Consider the following 22,855-nt stretch of genomic DNA (forward strand, 5'->3'; position numbering starts at 1 on the left):
AATACCCCATATACTGGTATTCTCTCTGAGGTTCAGGTCTGGTGAGTCTGCTGGCCAGTCAAGCACACCAACACCATGGTCATTTAACCAAGTTGTGGTGCTTTTGACAGTGTGGGCAAGTGCCAAATCCTGCTGGAAAAATAAATCAGCATCTTCAAAAAGCTGATCAGCAGAAGAAAGCATGAAGTGCCCTAAAATTTCTTGGTAAATGGGTGCAGTGACTTTGGTTTTCAAAAAACACAATGGACCAACACCTGCAGATGACATTGCACCCCAAATCATCACAGACTGTGGAAACTTAACACTGGATTCAAGCAACGTGGGCTATGAGTTTCTCCAGTCTTCCTGCAGACTCTATGACTTTGGTTTCCAAATGAAAAAACCATACACACATGTGAAAAGAGGACTTTGGACCACTGGGCAACAGTCCAGTTCTCTTCCTTAGCTCAGGTAAGATGCCTCTGACGTTGGTTCAGGAGTGGCTTAACAAGAGGAATACGACAACTGGACCCAAAATCCTTGACACGTCTGTGTGTGGTGGCTCTTGATGCCTTGACCCTATAGTCAGTCCATTCCTTGTGAAGTTCACTCAAATTCCTAAATTGATTTTTCTTGACAATCCTCATAAGGCTGCGGTTCTCTTTTGGTTGGTTGTGCATCTTTTTCCTCCACACTTTTTCCTTCCACTCAAGTTTCTGTTAAGATGCTTTGATACAGCACTCTGAATAGCCAGCTTCTTTGGCAATGATTGTTTGTGGCTTACCCTCCTTGTGAAGGGTGTCAATGATTGTCTTCTGGACAACTGTCAGATCAGCAGTCTTCCCCATGATTGTGTAACCTAGTGAACCTAACTGAGAGATCATTTTGAAGGCTCAGCAAACAATTGCAGGTGTTTTGAGTTGATTAGCTGATTGGCATGTCACCATATTCTAATTTGTTGAGATTTAAATGTGATTTGAGAGTTAAATGTGAGCCAAAATCATCACAATTAAAACAACCAAAGACTTAAACTACTTCAGTCTGTGTGCACGGAATTTATTTCATACATGAGTTTCCCAATTTGAGTTGAATTACTGAAATAAATTAACTTTTCCACTACATTCTAATTTATTGAGATGCACATGTAATAGCTGTCATTTTACACCTGTGTATCATCAATATTTGCAGATTTACTAATTTAGAAATGCAGTTTATTACTACTCTAAGTCTTGCTTGTCCTATTTAAAATAAAATTATAGATCAGTGGGTCCGATACGCAGAAGCGGTGTCTGATTAATCATGAACGAACTGAGTCTTTTCAAAATAAACGTTTAAATCGGTTCGCAAATCGCACAAAATGATTCGTTTACGAATTAGAATTATCCGATTGCAGCCATAGACAGTAAAAGAAATGGACACAGCGACCCCATTGGAACTCAATTTAGACAAGTGAAGCCCATTTTTAGCATTTTTTAGCCCTTCCGTTTCTGACGCACAGACTCAAACGAAGCTTGATGACGTCAGCAACCTCTCTGACAGATGTAAATAGCTGTAAGTAGCTGTGCGTGCAAACTGCCATCGTTAATCTTGCAGAGACGGTGAGCTTGAGCAGGGAGTTCTTTGGCGTGAGTGAGCAGGAGTAAGTATTCTGATTAATTATTTTGTATAGTATTTTAAAATGTAACGCCAGTACGCCATATTAGGTTAATTGCCTGTGAGCTTCTCCTCCTGTCTGTACGGTAATTTCTCTACTGTGCGACAGAGAGTTGAGTGGTTATGATGCAATCGTTAGCCTATTTTTACAAAAACTGTTTCTACGGGGCCATAATGTAACATAGAAGGTAATGGAGCCCTTTATACATTGTCGTGTATCTTTAGAAATAAATAATGGACAAATGGAGTCTTTAAACGCCACAGATGTAAAGTTATTCACTGTCAAAGTTACGCCAAAATGAATGGGATGTCAATGGGATGCTAACGCAAGTGAAGTTCTGCTACAAGATGGCGGCACGCGGCCGACTTCAACTTCCGGTTGACTTCCTTGCCGCCTGATTGCAGCTGTTTTGGAGTCGACCACTCACTGATTCAAATGAACCGTTTAGTGCGAGTCTACAGAAGTAAGAACCGGGAGATCTTGTGAGCGAGTGTGCGTCTGATGTTGCTAAAAGTAAGTTATTAATGTCGAAATTTTGGATTAATTATTGTAACTGAAAATCATATTAAGGTCAAAATTGTCAGTTGTTTGGGAACTAAATCCGCTGTAAAGAGTGATTTATTTAAGCCCACTGAAATGCTCAAGTGCAGACGATGCATACACATCAATCAGCGTCTCTGTTTTTTAGGTTAAAAAATAAATAAATTAACCATTAAACTAACACAGATTAAATAAAATAACTCATGCATGTTCAAATTCCCCGCTGCTGTAATATTAACAGTTTTATTAAAATGCTACCATGTCCTATGTGACGTCTGTTTTTATATTGTTTATCAACAGTAACGTTAATTTATTTTATATTTTATATTAACGTTGTTTGGATTAACTAGACAAGTAGACATGCATAAATGTTTATTCATAACCGTACTGAAAATAAGTAAATATTGTTAGCTGATGCTAACTGTCTAGCTAACAAGCTTGCTTGTGCTAACTTGAGGCAATTTTTATAAATAATGTCCAAATATTTTTATTCAACCACCTATATATATATATATATATATATATATATATATATATATATAAAGATTACATCTGGGGAGAAAAGAAAGGGATGTGATGTTCAGAACATGTGATCCACCCCGTTTGGCCAGGGGTGTTTTTACACCACAGACAAGGTTTGAGAAGGAAAAAATCATTATAAAAATATAATAATATTAAAATGTTCGTCCTAATTTCAGGCCTTATTATCATGTCATATATAACTGTGATGTTCTGTAAAACAAAACTTTAAAATACTTTGCTCTTACTGGTGAAAATCCAGTGAACATTAATCTCGTAAACATAGTCCATATCAACAACAAAAATATATCTTGACTCCATATAGTGGTTATTTTGAGCAGTAGGATTATAAAAAAATATGTGCTAATATAAAATTAAATTAAGTAGCCTACATAAAATTGCAAACATCTATCTTTCAGTACTTTTTTACTTAAGTACATAAAGAATTGAGAAAGTACTTTTGTACTTTCACTTGAGTAAAATTGAAAAAGGAGTACTTTTACTGGAGTAATATTTTACTATACGTATCTGTACTTTTACTCAAGTACTTGATTTGTGTACTTCGTCCACCACTGTATATATATATATATATATGCGTGTTCACATCACTGAGCGCTAAACATATGTAATCTGTTTCATTCATACTGGACTCCAGAGTGCACCTTCTCGCGGAAACTTCACATACACATTAAAGATTTGACAGAACTGATGACGCTCCAGGAAATCCCTAATATGGGCAAAGGCATACAGTTATGGAAGATATACCATAAATGCTTGAATCAGGGGTGTTGCCAGGTTTGGGAGAGATAAGGGGCTTAACCCCCTTAAAAAATGTATAATAATAATATTAAAATTAATTTGTTTAAAATACATTTCTTTCAAACTAAGTCAAATTTGAATACATTATTATATTTCTTGACATATCGCTTACTGATGTAAAATTATAAAGTGTACCTGAAGTATACTTGCAATAGTTCCACATTTTAGCACAATATAGGCCCAACAGTATATCTTTAGTTGGACTTCAGCACTACTTCTACACAATTAAAATGCATTAATAACAAAAATAATTGTTCAGATTTAGCATACTCTACAGATGGTTGGTCTGACTGGGAACGCCCCGGGAACGCCCCATCACGTGATGTGAATTTAGCCTGTGGGGGAAAACATTGCCTTGGTGCCAATTGAAATACACGGGACAATCATGCCGAAGAGTTGCTGTGTCGTTTCTGTACAGCCAATAAACTAACAAATTATGAATTTAAGTTCTACATCCTTCCTAATAAACATACAGAACCGGAAAGGAGGACAAAGTGGCTACAAGCAATAAGGCACAAGATGATCAAGAGAAGTTGTGGAATCCCAAGACTAAGCATGTGTATGTGTGGAGTCGGCATTTCATCACATGCAGGCTACGTTAACATTGTGTTTATTATTAACATTATCAAAACTGTGTAAGGTTGTTTCAGAAAGTGGCATGCATATATATCTAGCCTTATCATTCTACCTTAAGCAAAACTATGTAACCTAGTGTCGAACCTAAACTCGCATGAAAACACATAGGGGAGTAGTCTACGTGATATGCAGGTATACCCACTTAAAAAGCGTGAGGATACATAACAACTTTGTTTTGTGTCAGAACTTTTACTCATAAATTCACCCCATCTGTGTTTGCAAAGCAACACGGATCGAATCGCGGAATCCAGTCAAAAATGGATCTTGCTATATAAAGCAGAACATCACAGAATTTGACTATTTTTGTACAATTAATAAAATATTGATATCGACTAGTGTAGTGCTGGGCGGTAAACCAGTTCATACCGAAAACCGGTGTATATTTTCGTTACGATGTTAATTTTGAATATACCACCATACCAGTGTATTTAATTACTCAGTGTTCGGAATGAACGTTATGCTGCGCCGCGGCTGCGCGACACTGTTTCAGAGGGACCCTTTACAATGTTGCACTTCTAAGCAGCGACTGCGAGACGTGGTGAGGGTAAACACAGCAGTGCTCTGATGTTACGTTATAACGCCTGTTTCACACATAGTCCGTCTGCAGTGTGTATTAACGGGTTCCAGCTGCACAAGGTTGCGGTCCGTCAGTGCAGCTGCAATCCGTTAAAACCCGTCTATTTTTGATGTGCTGCAGGCACTGAATTAAAGTGAAAGTGCATTGTTCGTGGAAAAATTTACATGGATTGACATGGAAACACAGTCACATGGGTTTTTGGCTAGGTTTAAAACAAGAAAAAGAGCAATTTTAGATAAACAAGGAAAACAATATATATGTTCACTTTTATGGAAGCAGACAAACGTCTAAGGTTACGTATGTAACCCTGGTTCCTAGAAGGAACGAGACTCTGCGTCGAGAACGTTTGGGGAACGCGTCCAGCCTGAAGTCTCTGAATAACATGTATAATCAGTCCAAAGGATGGGCGAGAGCGGGTAATAAAAGCATGAGCGGCGAAGCCGGATATCAGCCTCAAAGGATGAAGCAAGTGCCAGCCAGAGATGGCGGAAGTGTGGCACTACGACGCAGTGTCTCGTTCCTTCGAGGAACCAGGGTTACATACGTAACCTTAGACGTTCCTCTTCAGGAACTCGAGCTGCGTCAAGAACGTTTGGGGAACGAGAATGCCCACGCCGACAGACTTTCCAATCTCTGCCTAGTGTGGAAGAGCACAGCTAAAGCAAGAGAAGGAGAGGAGCCTGACAGAAATCGGGGACAACCCATCCAATGCCAAACTTTAGAAGGAAGTGAGTCTTGACCCCCAGGACAGGGGAGATCAGAGGACTCAAGGCTTAGGACAGCATCCTGATCACTGCTTAGCATAAGCTTCTTCTGGCCGGAGGCCTCAGCCTCAGCGCACCATGGAGGAAACATGTAACCAGAGGGTTTCTGCTCACTGACTGGCCACTGAGAGGGGTGTGGTAGGCCACCATGGCCGCCATGTAGACCTTCAGAGTGGAGTGGGTGAACCCTGCGGAGAGCTTGCAGGAACTCCAGCACTGTACCATCCGGGCAGTTAACTGGGTTGAGCTGGTGGTCTCCGCACCAAGAAGTGAAAAGCTTTCACTTCAAGGCATACAGTTTCCTCATTGAGGGAGCTCTGGATTGGAGAACGGTCTTTTAACCTCGGTTGAGAGACCGGAAGCTAAGAGTTGTGCCTTCTCAGAAACAACACCTACAGACTCTAAGCTCCATGCGGGGGCGCACCCTCTGCCTGCGAGAGGAGATCTCTCCTGATGGGAACCTCCCATGGAGTGCCGTCAAAAAATCAGGCCCGGGAACCATACCCGGCCCGTCCAGAACGGGGCTACTAACAGCAGCTGGACTCCGTCCCGGCGCACTCTCTCCAGAACTCCTGAGAGCAGAACAATCAGGGGTAAAATGTACAGATGAAGCCTCGGCCATGTCTGTACCATGGCGTCCAGCCCCAGTGGAGCTGGATGAGTCAGAGGAAGCCAGAGGGGACAGTGCGATGTCTCTCGAGTCGCAAACAGATCCACCCGAGTCTGGCCAACATCTCCAACTCTGCTTCATCACCTGAGTGTGAAGCCGCCATTCCCCGGGCCTCAGCCCCTGCCTCAACAGGATGTCTGCTCTCATATTAAGATGCCCAGGAATGTGAACTGCTCTGAGTGAGAGGAATTCGTCCTGGGCCCACACAAGGATCTGGTACGCTAGGAGCTCCCAGCATCGGGCCCTTGGACAAGAACCAAGGCTTCCTCCACATATCCAAGGCACGTAGGCAGTGCCGCGTGACCTTTAGCATGCGATGTGGGTTTCCCCTCAGGGAGAACCCCTTGGTCTTGAGCCACCACTGTAGGGGTCTCATGTACAGCAGGCCAATAGTATTCACGTTGGACGCAGCTGCCATCAGACCCAGCAATCTTCATGACTGCTTGACAGTGAGTGACCAGCCTTCTCTCACTCTCGCGACTGCAGTGAGGATTGACTCGATCCAAGCAGGTGACATACGTGCCTGCATCGTGGTCGAATCCCACACCATGCCCAGATAAGTGGTTCTCTGAACTGGAGAAAGCACACTTTTCTTGGCGTTAAGTCTAAACCCCAGCTCTTTCATGTGAGCGAGAACTACACCTCGGTGCCGAACCGCCATCTGCTCAGATTCAGCTGATATCAACCAATCATCAATGTGGTTGAGTTGGGAAAATGTGGGGTGAGAGTGCAAGGCCAGTGGAAGATCCTTATTGGTAGGCTTTTGCCCCCAAAAGCAAACCTCAGGAACTTCCGATGAAGAAGGATGGAGATAAGTGCATCTTTTGATAGATCGTGACACACCAGTCCTCGGACTTGGCCTGTGCAGGCGTGCTAAACTTCAGTCCCCTGACTGAGAGGTTCAAAAAGCACAGATCTAGAAAGGACACAACACCTCATCCTTCCTCAGAACAGTGAAGTACCGGCTGTAGGACCCGGACTCTTCAACCCAAGGAGGGGCCACCTCGATGGTATCCATCCTCAGAGAGAGTCTACTTCTGTTACATTACCAGAGCCTGCTTGTGGCCCACCAGAACTCGATTCTGTGGCCTCTCACTACAGTGTGCAGGACCCACTGAGACACATTTGGCAGTAGTTTTCACGCTGCAATATAGTCTACCAAGACACATTTGGCAGTAGTTTTCAAGCTGCAATATAGTCTACTAAGGGAATCAGCCTCTCAAGACTGAAGCAGTATACCGGCAGGAGACGGCCGAACTAGCTGCTCTGGAAACCTCTGGAAGCCTCTTAGCACCGCTACGTTTCTGGGTGGTAACTGAGAGAAGCGCTCGCTGGAGACCGCTGCGCCCTGGAACACCAGCAGGGTTGGCAGATCAATCTCCTGAGGGCACTGAGGAGAGACGGGCACTGCTCTTCCACAGAGGGGCCTGCCCTCCGAGGTCCTGAGCCACAGCATCAGGACTCTCATAGCTGAAGTCTCCTAAAAACTACGGTCCTCAGACCCACATCGTCTGCTAAGAAGACTAGACCAGAGCCTGCTCGGGGCAGGACACCGTGAAGTACACTTGGCAGGGGCTCCTAAGGGAACCAGTCTCGCGAGACTGGCCTCTGGTGCGCCTAGAGCCACTAGCTCGGTGCCCTGAAGCGGTGGACCGGCAGGGGACGACCGTACTAGCTGCTCTAGAGACCTCCGTAGAGGTAGCGAGCCTCTCAGCACCGCTACATTTCTGGGTGGTAACTGAGAGAAGCACTCGCCGGAGATCACTGTGCCCTGGAACACTGGCAGGGTTGGCAGAACGATCTCCTGAGGGCACTGAGGAGAGATGGGCACCGTGTAATGCGGTGTACACCACTCTTCCCCAGAGGGAGCTGGCCCTCAAAACGTCCTAGGCATGACTCTGGCGTCTGCTGAGTACAAAAGTGACACCCCCGGCACGTGGGGCTGGAACACGGTTGGGACTGCTCCGCCCAGCAGCCCCTGACCGCCTCAACCTCCTCAGAGGAAGAGTGGTACACACGTGTTCTCACAAATGAAATCACATCCCTAGAGCCCCTGTACATCTAACTTCACATTGTCAGATAAATATGTCATTTTATTCCTTAAAATTAAATGTAGTCAGCAACCAGACTAGTCAACACGGTCTGGTGTAGAAAAACTCACATAAAAATGAAACCATGTAATACACGCGCTGCCTCGGCAGTCTCAGAGGGCGAAGAAACTGCAGCGCTGGTTTCCAAGCCTCGAGAATGAGCTCTAGATCTAGTGAACACGGGTGGAGATAGGACGAGCCGTCTCCAACCCGTTCGCCAGATCATGTGCGTTCCCCAAACGTTCTCGACGCAGCTCGAGTTCCTGAAGAGGAACAAAGAACATTCTAACTGAAGAAGCTACTTCTCTAAGTTTATGTCTATGGCAAATTGGCGATACAAGAGTTATGTATTACTCCGCATTGGTGATGACCCAAAATAGTCCAAAAATAATCACTTATTATACCGTAGTGATTTGAGATAAGACGAAAAGGTGGTTTGGTAGATGAATTTATGTTGTACTCGCTCATTATATACATTTAGCAATACATTTATATACGTTTATATCCGAACTATAAACTTTAATTCCAGTACTCCTGTGTAAACACAACAACTCTTTTTTTTATTTTATTTAAAAAAAAAATATTCAAGAAATTGGATTAAAATATACAATCACCTTCAGGAGAACATTAACAAATATTGAAGATAGAGAAGAAGAGGAGAAATAAAACACAATAAGGGGGTATGTAGCTTACAATCAAGGGAAAAATATACTCTAAACACGACAATAAAATTGGCCGGCAACAGCCTGTGACATCATCACCCAGCATGACACAGTATAAAAGGGTGCCGGGAGAACATGTTGTCCTCTTTTTTTGTCTTCAAGGACAGTATTGTTTGAAGCATGCCTTTCCGGTAAAAACTATTATACTTCTTTACCATGGCAAGCACTAGTAAGGCGTTTTAGCAGTGTGTGGATCCGTGTCCTTTTTATTTGACACCTGAGGACACAAATAATCTTTGCGTCTTTTGTTTGGGCGAAGAGCATGCACTCTTCCATGGGGCAGTTTGCGCGCACCGTGAGCTTTTTTTTTTTTTTTATGAAAAAGCTTCAATCTTGTGTGTCTCTCTTTTCGAGGAAAGAGGTACAGCCATCAGCTCCCCGTGGTTCAGGACACTCTGCTGCTGAGTCATGGAGAAAAATGAGCTTGTGGGGATCGCAGATGGACCTGGCTGATCTTTTGAAAAAGGGTCTTTCTCGCTATCGCACTCGTCAGTCATGGACGAGAGTGAGCTGCTGCACGACGATGTTATCTCTCTTTCATCATCTGATCCCGTGGCTAGTGCTCTGCTGGCTCAAATCCAGGATGAACAGGAGATGTCAGGTGAGGACAAAGTCCTCCCAATCCTCTTGTCCTGCGTATGATGAGCTGTTTAAGGTTATGGATCAAGTGGGACAATAAAGTGTCCATGGGGAGATCGAGAAGGCTTGGAAAAATTAATTATCTTCTCACATCCATAGATTCCAGCATACTAGTTACGCCAACATTGAGAGAGATGCATGAGAATGGCTATGAGAAGATGCCCCCTGTTGAAGAGATGCTGGCCTGCTATCTCTCTATGGGGGAGACATCTTCCCTTAAGGCTCCCTCCCTGCCATCCAAACCTCTTCAGGATGCATCTCATTTGAATGGCATATGTGGCAGCAGGTCAGGCTGCGATCTCATTGCACACCATGCTGGTGCCTCAAGGCTTATCAGGTCCATCTGGTGAAAGAACTGGATAAAGGTCAGGATCTATGCCCTGATGAGGTGGCTGAGTTGTGTTGCACCACATATCTTGCGCTCCGTGGCACTAAGCAGGCCACCACTGTCATTTGCACATTAATGGCAGCCATGGTGGTTACAGAGAGAAATCTGTGGGTGAATTTGGTGGATATTGGATCAAAAGACAAGGGCTTTCTTCTTGATGCGCCGGTTTCCCTTCTGAGTTTTTTTGGCACTTCCATCAAGGCGGAGGTTTACGGAGACCAAGACGTGCTCAGCTGCCTTTAAATCCTTAATTCCACGAAGGTCCAGGTCTGAGCCCCAACAACAAAAGAGTCCTGGCCCATCTTAATCTTACGATCAAAGGTGGGCTCAGAAGACTAGTATCACGACTCGCGCCCCTCTCCTGCCTGCAGGTAGGGCTCAAAAGGAGCGTGGGTCTAAGGGTGTCAGGCAAGAGTTGGGGGTGGTGTTCCAGACTAGGCGTTCTCAATGCTCATGTCTGGACCAAAGAAAAACCTGAGCCATCTACTCACCTAACCCTGAGAATATTACATCTGCTTTCATCTTCTTCTCCTTAATTCCCCTTAACAGTTTCCCTCCTGACTGAGGTTAGGTAGGAACCTCCTGCAATTGCATTGCAGTCTCTTATGCTGGGCCTATGAAGTTTTGGTTAGTTTCTATGTCTCATAGAACTACCTACTGATGTTCTGGACCCCAGTGCTCTTTAGACTTTGCCTCCAGCCTATATCCATGAGCCTGAGTCATGTGTGGGAGCCATGGTTGGTGAGTACAATCCATTTAATCTACTCTACTGCTACTTCTTGTGTATTCAAAACTTGCCTTTTTCTATAGTTAAAGTGGTGGTTTCACTCATCGGTACTGGATCCAGTATCTGCTGAAGACTCCTCAGAATTAGGTCCACTGTATAACGCTGCAACCTAGGCTAGTTCTGAGTACATGTTGATACATGCTCCCTGAGTGGTCCCATGAGATTTGAGTCTTTCCTTAACCATCATGCACATTCTCTGAGCTAGAACTCCTCTCGCTGAGGCGATGAGGAGCTCAACACTCCATAGATGGTCAGGCCTGCGGGTCCTCCCTGTCACACTGCCCTCGTGGTTGAACCAGTAATCGCCCCTCTGGAGAGTGGGCTTAAGTACACTGCGTTCTCTGAAGTAAGAGGGATCTGTGTTTCTGTAGAAACCCCACTTGTATGGTTCTGCACTGAGGAGCAGTAAGCTCTGTATGCATGAATGGTTATTGAGTCCTGCCATCTCTTCAGATTATATCGGGCATGGTTATACAGGGCCCATACTCTCTATTGAGAGCATGAGACCATGTCCAGCTGCACCAGTGGATATTTTAGGCAGGAGATACACTGTGCGATATCGGTGCGACTTTCATCAAGATACCACAACTCACACTGTATGAGCAGATCACATGCAATGTAAAGTCGAAGCTCACGATTTACATGTGAAATACTCAAGTTGTTCAGACGATGACACTGTATATGGACGATAGCCAGAGATATCTAAAATAAAAATAAAAAGCATCAGCTATCTATGATATTAAGAGGATTTGGTATTTCCAATTAATTAATTAAATTATTATTATTATGGTACTTTTATTATTAAATTAATAGGTCTACTACAATTAATTTGCCCCACAATAATTTCATAACTCATTACCGCACAACTGACACATGGATAATAAATGATTAAATTAGCTTATTCCTTTTTGAAAATTATTTAAAACAATTTGATATATTACACAATGAATAGGCCTATAATTAAAGAGCCAGTAAGATGAAAATTCTAAGCTTCCTATCACTGTTTATAAGTCCTGTACATTAGGTTTAAATCCATCCAAGGTTAAAAAACTTTGTCATTTAGTCAAAATATAATTTTAAAATTACCTCAATTCTCAGAGATCCCCAAACGGTTCGCGCGAAGCTGTTCAAAAGATTCAGTTTCCTTAAACCCCACCTTTCGGTTGAATACTGTGTTCTGATTGGTCAACTGACATAGTTTTGATTGGTTATTCCGCACACAACTTCACGGTAAACAATGCGTTAGCATCTGTTTGGGACGAATTATGTCTTATTCCTCTCACCGCGAAGCAAACAGTAAAATAAAAAACTTGAACAGTCTCGCTGCTTTTTCTTCTGTGTGTGCGTATTCAAGCCGCACGCTTCAGTTTGAATCTGAATAGCGCGTTCAGCGCGGGGGCGTGGTCACATTAGATATAGTGAAGGGAGACGTGAAAAACAGACATCGCGTTGTTTTCATATGGATTACTTTATCACAGAATATCTGTTTTCGGCAGCACTTGTTTAGTTTTAAAGTAGACATGTCAAGCTTTCTATAGATATCTCTCTCATGCCTCTTCGTTGAGTATTCACGGAGTTACACTTCATTTTAATGACGTTTTTGTAAAGGAAGATCAGCGCGGACAGGCTGCAGACAGCACACATACTGATAAGACGCTCGGGAGAAAACAAACACATAACTTCATAATCATACTTCGCGTTGTGATTCGGAGATGCTCGTTGGTCTAAATAAAGTTGGTAATGAACCCTCATTTATGGCCAAACGCTGAAAATCCCGCCTTGTACCGAGATTAGAAAAGCAGTCATCAGTGAAATGTTGTGAACACAACATGAATTTTAGCCATTGGTTCTTCTGATCTTCATTCTTTGGCAGTGAAAATAAAACAAACTTGCCTTTACAATTAAAAACACACTGTCTCCTCGACATGATGCTATCACACTAACCAGAGCGTCTGTGTGTGGGGGGGTCAGAGTAGTTTTGTTTCTCCCAAGATGGTAGGCGGAGATTATTATGCAAAGTGTTCCTAGTGACTCACATAGAGATGGGCAAAAGATTTGAAATCTATAACGACTCGTTTCAGAGATTCAGAGTCGACTCCTTACTTTAGAAGTCAATAACTTTATAAATCGTGTAGTTTTTGGTTTAATTACTTTGCACATTGTTTACACTGATGGACATTTCACTGATGGATTTCCCATCTGTGTGGCTCTTTAAAATTAAGTCTAAAGTAGCCTATGTCCGAACACTGTAAGAATCAGTCATCAATGAATATATAAAACTTGTTTAACACGAAATACTTCAATTCTCCTCAGCCCTGAGGGCTGTCTTTGAGCCTGCAGCTCCCCAACTGAGCATCTGTGGACTACTCTCATCAAGTCCTCGACTCGTTGAGCTCCATTGAGTAGCAGCCTCAGGATGTTAGGCCTCTCTCCGCCTCACTGTTGAGCCACTCTCCTTGTAGGGCGAGCTTAGCAGTACCCTTGGGGGTTTCATATGAGCATGCCCCTCTCAATCTGAGCATCCGCATCCCCCTTCTATTTTTGAAGTTGTGTCTCCACTCTTTTGAGCTCTGGATAGAAATCATGCCTGGTGGCAGGGCCATCTCCTGCCTCCCTGGCTGGTTTGTTTGTTAAGTGAGTTTGCTGGGCTCACCTCACTTTGAAGGACCTCTTGCAAGAGCGCCACTCCCTTCTGGGCATTTTGTGAGCATGCCACAGTCACGTAGGGCTCCAAGGGTGGTTTAATACAGCTTCAATTACCCCTTAAGCAATGGTGTTTCTAAATCCATGCTATGGTAAATGCACATGCTGAGCTTCTGTTTTTAAATGCACATTGTGGTATGTGTGCACCCTAACCATTCTTGCACTTTCTAAAATCCTGTAGGGTCAGGGTTACGCACTATCAGCCTCATTCCCTTTCTCTGAGTTGGTTTAGGCCCTGGTTCTTGCCTTGGGCTCCACTCAACTTATTAATCTCTGTTGATACATTTCTGAGCAGGGTGTTTCAATGAAAGATCTGTCGAGTCAGTTCTTTGAGCAGGTTTATTCAGAGCTGGCAGTAGCCCCCCTCATGGAAAGGCCAGGGTCTGGTTTGGTTTTTAGACACCTGGCCGTATCCCCTTAAAGGAATCTCTTTCTTCTGATTCCAAGCCTTGAGCTTTGCCCTAAGCATTGGCTTCCTAGCCCAGCCCTTCACAGCTGAGTTCTTCTATAGTCTGCAGCTCAGGCCCTTGGCCATCAAGACGTCCTTGGGGCAACTACCATGGTAGAGTTGGTACTTAGTGCTCACCGTGGTTCTGGCGTGCAGTCCCTTCAGCATGGCGAGGTGGGTATACCATTCCCCATAGCGAACCCTAAAAGATGCAGTTAAAAGTTCCCATGGGAGGGAATGCCTCAGGTTACATATAACCAATAAGCAATGTTCAAAGGAGAGCAGTTTTGCTCACTCGCTAATCATTTTTAAACTAATTTCAATTTCTAAACAAATGTTAAATACAAATGTTTTCTTTCAATATTCTTCTTTTTTTTTTTTTACAAATAAGTGTTTGATTATTTCTAAATTAAGTCTAAATGAATCTTAATGAAGATTTTCACAAAATTATTTGGGGAAAATGGGGCCCTATGCACTGCATATACAGTGCATAGAGGTTGTGTCCCTGTGTGTGCCTATCAGAAGATAATAAAGGAATACCACATCAAATGTCCAAATATCCGTGGTAATACCACAGTGTCAGGTCCCACAAATCACAGTACTACACTGTAATACTTTTTGTCACATGGTGGCATAGAAGTGCAATTTATTTTTTTATTCTGTTGCCTGATTGAAGAATGATGCTATATTATTAATATGAATATCATTAATATGAATCAGTTTTTCAATCCAATGCCTATAATCTTATAAACTGCATTAACTCATGCAGGGACTCAAATTACATTTATTATAGCATTGCATGCACCTCAGCTACTAAACCTGTATGCAACCATATAAATAATAATAAATACAAGATTCATTTGTTTAAAGGTTCAATGTTTTTGTTGAAAATGGCATACAATCATTTGCTCCATTTGCTTTTCAGTGAAAATTGTATTTATTGTCAGGGTGCACAGTTACATTAAATAAAGCAAAATAAATCAAACCATCCACAAAAGAAAAAAGGCTTTCTCGATACAACTCATTGTCCATCCAAGCAACAGATCATAATAAATTATGTTTGTGGTCACCAAAGACACTTGACAAAAAGAATGGTTCACAAAGAAATTGGAAATTTCAAGCAATTATATAATGTATCGATAGTTTTTCAGCATGTTGGAGGAAAAAAAAAGCTGTTCTGGGGATTAAAGTTACATGTTATAATATATACTTTATTTAACTGCTGTGTGTATATACCCCTTTTTATTCATTATCTCTTATTTATAAAATGAATCTGGGTAATACATTCTATAATTTCCCTCATTGTACACCAATTCATCCTGATATCCATCAAAAAAAAAAAAAAAAAAAAATCCATTATACATCCAAACGAAAAAAAAAAAACATCTGCACTAAAATATTAGTACATTAGTACAATATATAGTACATCTGCACAAAATAACCATATTATTTATTTATATATATAAAACAGTATATTAAAAAATAAAATAATAAGCAAAACCTTGCAAAGAAAAAGAACCTGAGGGAGCATAACAGCAAAATGATTTGTGAGTTATTAACAGTGAACTTAGCAGGTCCATGGGTTACTGGTCTTTGCACATTAATGAAATAAGAATTTCCCAAAGCTATTTAGAGCGAATACATCATGCACTATGCTGTAGTCACCAATCTAGAAAAAGCCAAAGTCCAGAAAACCATTTCAAGCGAGTATTAACAAACATGAAAACCCCCGAATAACAGCGGCATTACATACATTAAACCTCTAAATCTTGTCCCCTTAAAGTCATATGAAGAAACAGCTCGTCCATATCACTTAAACAAGAAAGTTTGCTTAGAAGTTTACAGTACAGTTTGATTTGCATTTTAAAGATTCTGAACAATATAGACAGTAAATTATAGCATAACACTTCACATTTGGCTGGCGTACCAATAGGCATAAAACAACCCGGCAAAAGGCATAAATATAAAAGCAGGAAGTGATAAGGCTTGAAATATGATGGCATACAATAATAAATATCTAACAGTACTTTCCCAATAATAACGTGTCACTTTTAAAAACCAGCAACATCAGTGCAGTTCTGGTTTAATACATTTACAGTTTGGCAAAGAGGCAAGCACTCAAAAATGCTACCGACACCCATTTTCACAAAATATAGCTTAAAATTAACAAACAAACAAACAAAAAACTATTTATGCTAATATTTTATTCCATCCTACAGTAGCAGTATTTACACACTTCCACGGCTGCCAAAATATTTGACATTTTACACGTGCTTCTCAGAACACAAGCACACACACACACACACACACACAGTACATACACACATGTAAATCTACATGGCAATAAAGACATCCCTGCAAAAAAAAAAAAAAAAAAAGGATAACCATTAAAATCTTGTGAAGTCACAACTTCTCACCCATTTCCGATTCACATAATATGGGATAAAATAAGTTTTTTTGCACACAACCGAATTTCTGTGCAATTCTGAATCAAATGCGACCACTCGCGTGACAACAGACTTAAGCTACACTGATATTTGCTCGTGTTTCAATGAAAGCCCACTGACCTCAAAGATACAGGATACGAGGCCACAGAACCCCTTACTAGTTCCTTTTTTTGGGCTGTCTAGAAGTTTGCAACATGGGCAATCACATCTGCACTCTACAGATGAAGCAAAATACATTCTCATCACTGAAGCAGTGTTTACATGTGAGCATTTAAAATTAAAGGACAATATTGAATTTGGAGTGTGAGGACCTCACAAATTTTTCGTTATTTTCACCAACTGCATTCAGTTCTACACTAAACTATTGCTTTACGTCCCCCACATGTCAGATGTGTTTTTAGTAACAAAACTCTATGCTATAATGCCAAACTCTCAAGCCAGTGTGGTGAAACTATGCCTGGTGGTTTCCAGTTTTCACAATAGCCCTTTACCTCAAATATTCACCACTGGGCCTGTGAACATGGCGCTGTCAGACGAGATAGCTGCCAAAAGTGAAAAATAAAGATTTTGGTGCAAAAACAAGTGTTTAAAAAGGTCAAGTATGTACAAAGCAAATGAGGACAAAATAAATGTTCTTAAATAAAAATACTTATATGTGTGCGATGGTGAAGGGATGGAAAATGCTGAAGGACAGAAGCCCTAGACACACACACACACAAACACACACACGCGCACACAGAGTTCAGTCAAATCACAAACTCTACAATGGAAGCTTCTTCAGCTGCTCAAAGGTGATGAAGAACTGAAAGTTAAGTCAAGGATCACAAGGGAATCATAGACTCTGCTTATGTCACAATATGAATTATGTTTTGCATGGAGCGAAGTTCAGTGTTTCATGCACTGCTTTTGAGCAGTGGTGCACGTACATTAAATATTTCGCAGAGTTCACTACTTGTAATAAATATGTTGCGGCTGCACACAAAAACAAACTATTAGGCTGTTATGTTCTGATTCCTAATCAAATGACTTATGTGAACTTTAAATGTTTAGAAAACAAAATCATACAGCTCGACCAGTCTGATTCGTTAAAGACTGACTCTTATTAGCCAATTCGTTTAATTTTAAAACAAACATGGTTCAAAAAGATAACCATTTGAATCAGTCTGGCCAATCCTTTAGCGAATAGTCATGATCAGATTCATTTACTGAACTGAACTGCACTGCAACTTTACATTATTTTCCCTGATCACCATATCCAAAGTTTTGTCAAAAAATGCACACATCTGAATTATAGTTTGTTGGTAATGAATGAATATTCTTATATACAGTTTGGTCACAATGCATTTGGACACTTTCAGACATTTTATTACAGACACTTGTAGTCTGACAAGTTTTTCTGCCCTCTTTTGACTGACAAGGAACAATCGGCCTAATCATTGAATGTTTTTAAACCATCGGCCAATGGTGAAGGAAAAATACCTTTTATCGGCTGATAATTCTGTTCTCCTCTTACATCAAAATCCACCAACATATTTGTTCAGAACTGTTTTAGACAGTCTTTGATCTGTGCATATTTCTCTTCTGATTCAGACAAGACTGTGGACGCATTTCAGCCAGAAGCAATAGTTTGAAGTTAAAAAATATCTAAATGAAAATAAATATCTTTTTGTTTCACAAGATGTTAACTGATGGACTGGAATGGTGTGGATGACTTGTGGAATAAGGTGATTTTTCTGTTTTTATCAGCTCTCAGGGGAAAGAAACCTACTAACCTGTGTAGTAAAGAAAACAACTCATAGTTTAGGTAAAAACGCAAGTTAACTTCATGTTGTGATATGCGGACCTCTGGTGGTTGGACTACGCAAACACCTCAAAACGTACTCGGTTACTAACGTAACCTCGGTTCCCTGAAATACGGGAACGAGTACTGCGTCGAAGACGCATATGGGAAAAACCCCCTTTTTCTCCTGAACTGAAGCCTTATTCAATCACGCAGTGAAACTGCACAGCCATTGGATCGTGCAGTGCTATTAAAACAAACCAATGGCTTGGCAGCGGTGCTGCACGAACCTATGGCAGCGAAGCCCGCCAAAGCCCGCCAATATGGGCGGGGAATCTGGCTATATATTGGCCGCTTCGCCACAGGAATTCAGGTTACTTCGACTGAAGCGACGACTGAGTTGTGCAGCCTTTTTAGCATGGCAAGGAACGCAGTACTCGTTCCCGTATTTCAGGGAACCGAGGTTACGTTAGTAACCGAGTACGTTCCCTTTCAATACTTCACTCGTACTGCGTCGAAGACGCATATGGGAACCCAGTTCAATCACGCCATGCTAAGAAGGGAGGACGACCAACGCAATCAAACTTGATTTGTTAAACCAAGATATGATAATAGCAACTAGGGGCAGAATAAGCTCAATGAGGTTACGTCTGGCCTAGCCTGATCATCCCGTGTTCGTATCGCCTCAGTAGCCAAGGGACCGAGTGCATACGAGTAGAGTTTGAGCCTTGGGCAAGAATGGCCAAGAGCATGCAAATGAGAAATAAGAAGGTGACCTTCACACAGAAAGTACCCTAGCATGAAGCGCTGGGACGTCTAGATTGTAAAATCTAGCAAATGTGGACGGCGAGCTCCAGCCAGCCGCCTCACAAATTTCTGCGATAGTCACACCATTAGACCATGCCCAAGACGAAGACACTGCTCTCGTCGAATGGGCTCTTACTCCAATTGGGCTTTGCAGGCCCAAAGAAGAGTAGGCTAGCTGGATTGCATCCACAATCCACCTTGAAAGTCTTTGCTTAGAGACCGGTAACCCTCTGGTGCGGTTTCCAAAGCATATGAAGAGCTGTTCTGATCGTCTTATTGGTGCAGAACGCTCTATGTAGACTTTTAGAGCCCTCACTGGACAAAGTAGATTCAGCCCTGGATCCTCCTCTGTGTTTTGTAACGCAGAGAGGGTGACCACTTGTGCTCTAAAAGGTGTGGAGAGCACCTTTGGCACATAGCCATGCCTCGGTTTCAGGACGACCCTCGAGTCGTTAGGCCCGAATTCTAGGCAATTAGGGCTCATCGAAAGTGCTTGCAAATCACCCACACGCTTAACAGACGCTAGTGCCAATAGCAGAGCGGTCTTTAGCGACAGGGCTTTAAGGCCTATGGACTGTAGCGGTTCAAAGGGGGCCCCCTTCAGGGCTCTCAGCACCGTGGGCAGGTCCCAAGAAGGGACGGTGGGAGGGCAAGGCGGATGAAGCCGTCTGGCACCTCTCATAAATCGGACGACTAAGTCGTTTCTGCCCACCGACTGGCCTGCTATAAGGGCGTGTGATGCCGCTATAGTTGCTACATAGACCTTGAGCGTGGAGGGGGATCGTCCCTTCTCCAAGAGCTCTTGCAAAAATGACAGTATCACTGATACGTCACAAGAGGTCGGGCTCTCACCATGGTCTGAACACCATGTGGAGAACACAGACCATTTGGAGGCATAGAGGCGTCGTGTAGACGGAGCTCTAGCCTGTGAAATTGTGTCTAGCACACGCTCAGGGAGTCCCGCGGGCTCCCGTCGAGCGACCAAATGTGCAGAGACCACTTCTCTGGGTGTGGATGCCAAATCGTCCCGTCCGCCTGAGAAAGGAGGTCCCGTCTCAGGGGAACGGGCCATGGGGCTGCAGTCAGCATCTGCGACAGGTCGGCTATCCAGTGCTGATTTTCCCAGAATGGGGCTACAAGCAGAACCCTGCATCTCTGGTCCCTGACCCGCCTGATTACTTGGGGAATCAGAGGGACCGGAGGAAAAGCATAAAGAAGACGGTTGGGCCAGTCCTGGGACAACGCGTCCTTGATCTTGGAAAAATATATTGGGCAATGAGAGTTGTCTTTTGAGGCAAAGAGGTCTATTTCCGCTCTGCCAAAGACCTCCCATATCTTCTGAACCGTCTGCGGGTGGAGTCTCCACTCTTCTGAGGAGACTCCGCTTCTTGACAGCATATCCGCGCCCTTGTTCAGCTTGCCCGGAAGATGCACTGCTCTCAGGGACCCAAAATTGCTTTGGGTCCATTCCAGCAGTCGCGACGTCAGTCTGAAGAGACGCGTCGACGACAGCCCACCTTGGTGATTTATATAAGAGACCACCGTCATGCTGTCCGATCTGACCAGCACGTGGTGGCTCTTTAGGTCTGACAGGAAGCTCTGGCAGGCTCGTTGAACTGCAATCATCTCGAGGCAGTTGATGTGAAGCCTGCTCTCCTCTTTCGACCATTGGCCGAAAGCGGGTTTCCCTTCGCACAGCGCGCCCCAACCCTTGTTGGACGCGTCTGTGGAGATCACTTTCCTTCTGCAAACCATACCAAGTGGAGCACCCCGTTCCATCCATTGCATGTCCCTCCAAGGGGTCAGGGCCGAAATACAGTCCTGACTCACCTTGATATTCAAGCGTCCGTGACGCCATGCATGAGGTGGAACACGTGGTTTCAGCCAATATTGGAGGGGGCGCATACGAAGCAGCCCGAGCTCCAGCACCGGCGATGCCGCCGCCATAAGACCCAGCAGCTTCTGGAATGTCTTTAGGGGTCGAGAAGCACCTATTTTGAAAGAGGCCGCAAGTCGCTGTAGAGCCGCAGCGCGCTCCTTCACCATTGTAGCCCTCATTGTCACTGAGTCTAACACTGTTCCCAGAAACGATATCCGCCGGCTGGGGGACAGTGAGCTCTTGACAAAGTTCACCCTGAGCCCCAGGCATTCCAGATGGCTGAGGAGCACAGTTCTGTAACCCAATGCCTCCCCCTCTGACTGAGCTAGAACTAGCCAGTCGTCGAGGTAATTGAGAATGCGGATGCCCTTCTGCCTGAGAGGGGAGAGAGCCGCATCCATGCACTTTGTGAACGTGCGAGGCGCCAGAGACAGCCCAAAGGGGAGGACCTTGTATTGGTAAGCCACGCCCTCGAAGGCAAATCTCAAGAACGGCCTGTGACGGGGGGCTATCTGGATGTGAAAGTAAGCGTCTTTCAGATCCAGCGAAAAGAACCAATCCCCTGAGCGTATTTGCGAGAGGATTTGTTTCAATGTGATCATTCTGAAGCGCCGTCTCATGAGGGCACGGTTCAGATGTCTTAAATCGAGGATGGGGCGCAGCCCACCATCCTTCTTGGGAACCAGGAAGTAACGGCTGTAAAACCCTGAGTCGCGGTGTGCTGGGGGAACGATTTCTATAGCTCCCTTCACCAGCAGATTTTTCACTTCGGCACGAAGAACGTGAGCGTTCTCGTTGTGCACTGAAGTGGTGACCGCCCCGCGAAAGCGTGGTGGCCGTCGTGCGAACTGAAGGGAATAGCCGTGTTTTATTACTCCCATGACCCAATCTGATACCCCGGGAATGGCTTGCCATTGTGAGGCCCGGATGGACAGAGGTTGTATTAACTCGAGTGATTGACCGCCGTGGGGGGACATAGCACTCGTGAGTGTTGTGTGAGGAGAACTGCTCTTTTTGTGAAGGAGTGTGTTTTTTATTTTTTGCACTATAACAGCGCTTTGCTGTCTGGGCGCTAACAAGGGCCCATTGTTTGCAGCAGGAACAACTTCGTCGACATCTGGAGATGGACGGCAGAACACACGGGGCAGTTTGGGGGGTGGTCCGGCTGTGGCGAGACTTAGCCCCCTCCTCTTTCTTTCCTGTCGATCAGGATGACGGCGGCGGCGCAGGGTCCAGCACTATCTTGGGCCGGGGTCCCATGCGCTTGGGATACTGATACCGTCTGGTGGCCGAGCGAGAACGGTGTCGAGGCTCGGGTTTCACCGGCTGGGCTGCGGTGGTAGCAGCTGGCGCTTGCTTAGGAGGCTGACGAATCGGCACCTGTCTGGGGCGACTGGCAGCAGATGAAGCGCGCTTTGGCAGGAAGTGTCGCATTGCCTGGGACGACTTCTGCGCCTCTGTGAAACGCTCGGCGAATCCCTCTATCGCCGGGCCAAAGAGGCCGCTGGGGGAGATCGGTGCGTCTAGGAACTGGGCTCTGTCAGCATCCTTGATCTCCGTAAGGTTGAGCCATAAGTGGCGCTCCAAGACGACCAGGTTAGCCATCGAGCGCCCAATGGCCTGGGCGGTGCTCTTGGTAGCACGCAGCGCCAAGTCTGTTGCACTTCTCAGCTCCCTGAGTGTGGCGACATCTGGGCCAGACTCGTCGGTGGCGGCGAGAAGTTTGGCCTGGAAGACTTGAAGCACCGCCATAGAGTGGAGCGCCGCGGCTGCTTGCCCTGCCGATGAGTAGGCACGCCCGGCGAGCGCCGACGTCGTACGGCAGGGTTTGGACGGATGGTTGGCCTTGGCTTTCCATCCAATAGCTGCTGGCGGGCAGAGATGCACGGCCACAGACTCGTCCAGCGGCGGCAGCCGTTCGTATCCTCTTTCATCAGCGCCGTCAATTGAGGTGAGGGCGGATGAAGATGAAGTACGCAGGCGCGCTGAGTAGGGGGCGCGCCACGA

General features: G+C 44.3%; 1 protein-coding gene and 1 long non-coding RNA gene across 4 annotated transcripts in view; both read right to left on the reverse strand.

The window, feature by feature from the left end:
* The window catches only part of LOC127985929 (uncharacterized), a 100,186-nt gene that overhangs the window by 25,527 nt on the left and 51,804 nt on the right, over positions 1-22,855 (reverse strand). The window lies entirely within an intron of this gene.
* LOC127985927 (brain mitochondrial carrier protein 1) overlaps positions 14,849-22,855 on the reverse strand; it is a 39,833-nt gene continuing 31,826 nt past the window's right edge. For all 3 annotated transcript variants that reach the window (XM_052588140.1, XM_052588139.1, XM_052588138.1), the window contains one exon: positions 14,849-17,184. In XM_052588140.1, the coding sequence (XP_052444100.1) occupies positions 17,143-17,184 (42 nt within the window). In that variant the 3' untranslated portion in view covers positions 14,849-17,142. The remainder of the gene's footprint in view (positions 17,185-22,855) is intronic.

Source organism: Carassius gibelio, chromosome B21, assembly GCF_023724105.1.
Source record: "Carassius gibelio isolate Cgi1373 ecotype wild population from Czech Republic chromosome B21, carGib1.2-hapl.c, whole genome shotgun sequence".
Taxonomy (NCBI): domain Eukaryota; kingdom Metazoa; phylum Chordata; class Actinopteri; order Cypriniformes; family Cyprinidae; genus Carassius; species Carassius gibelio.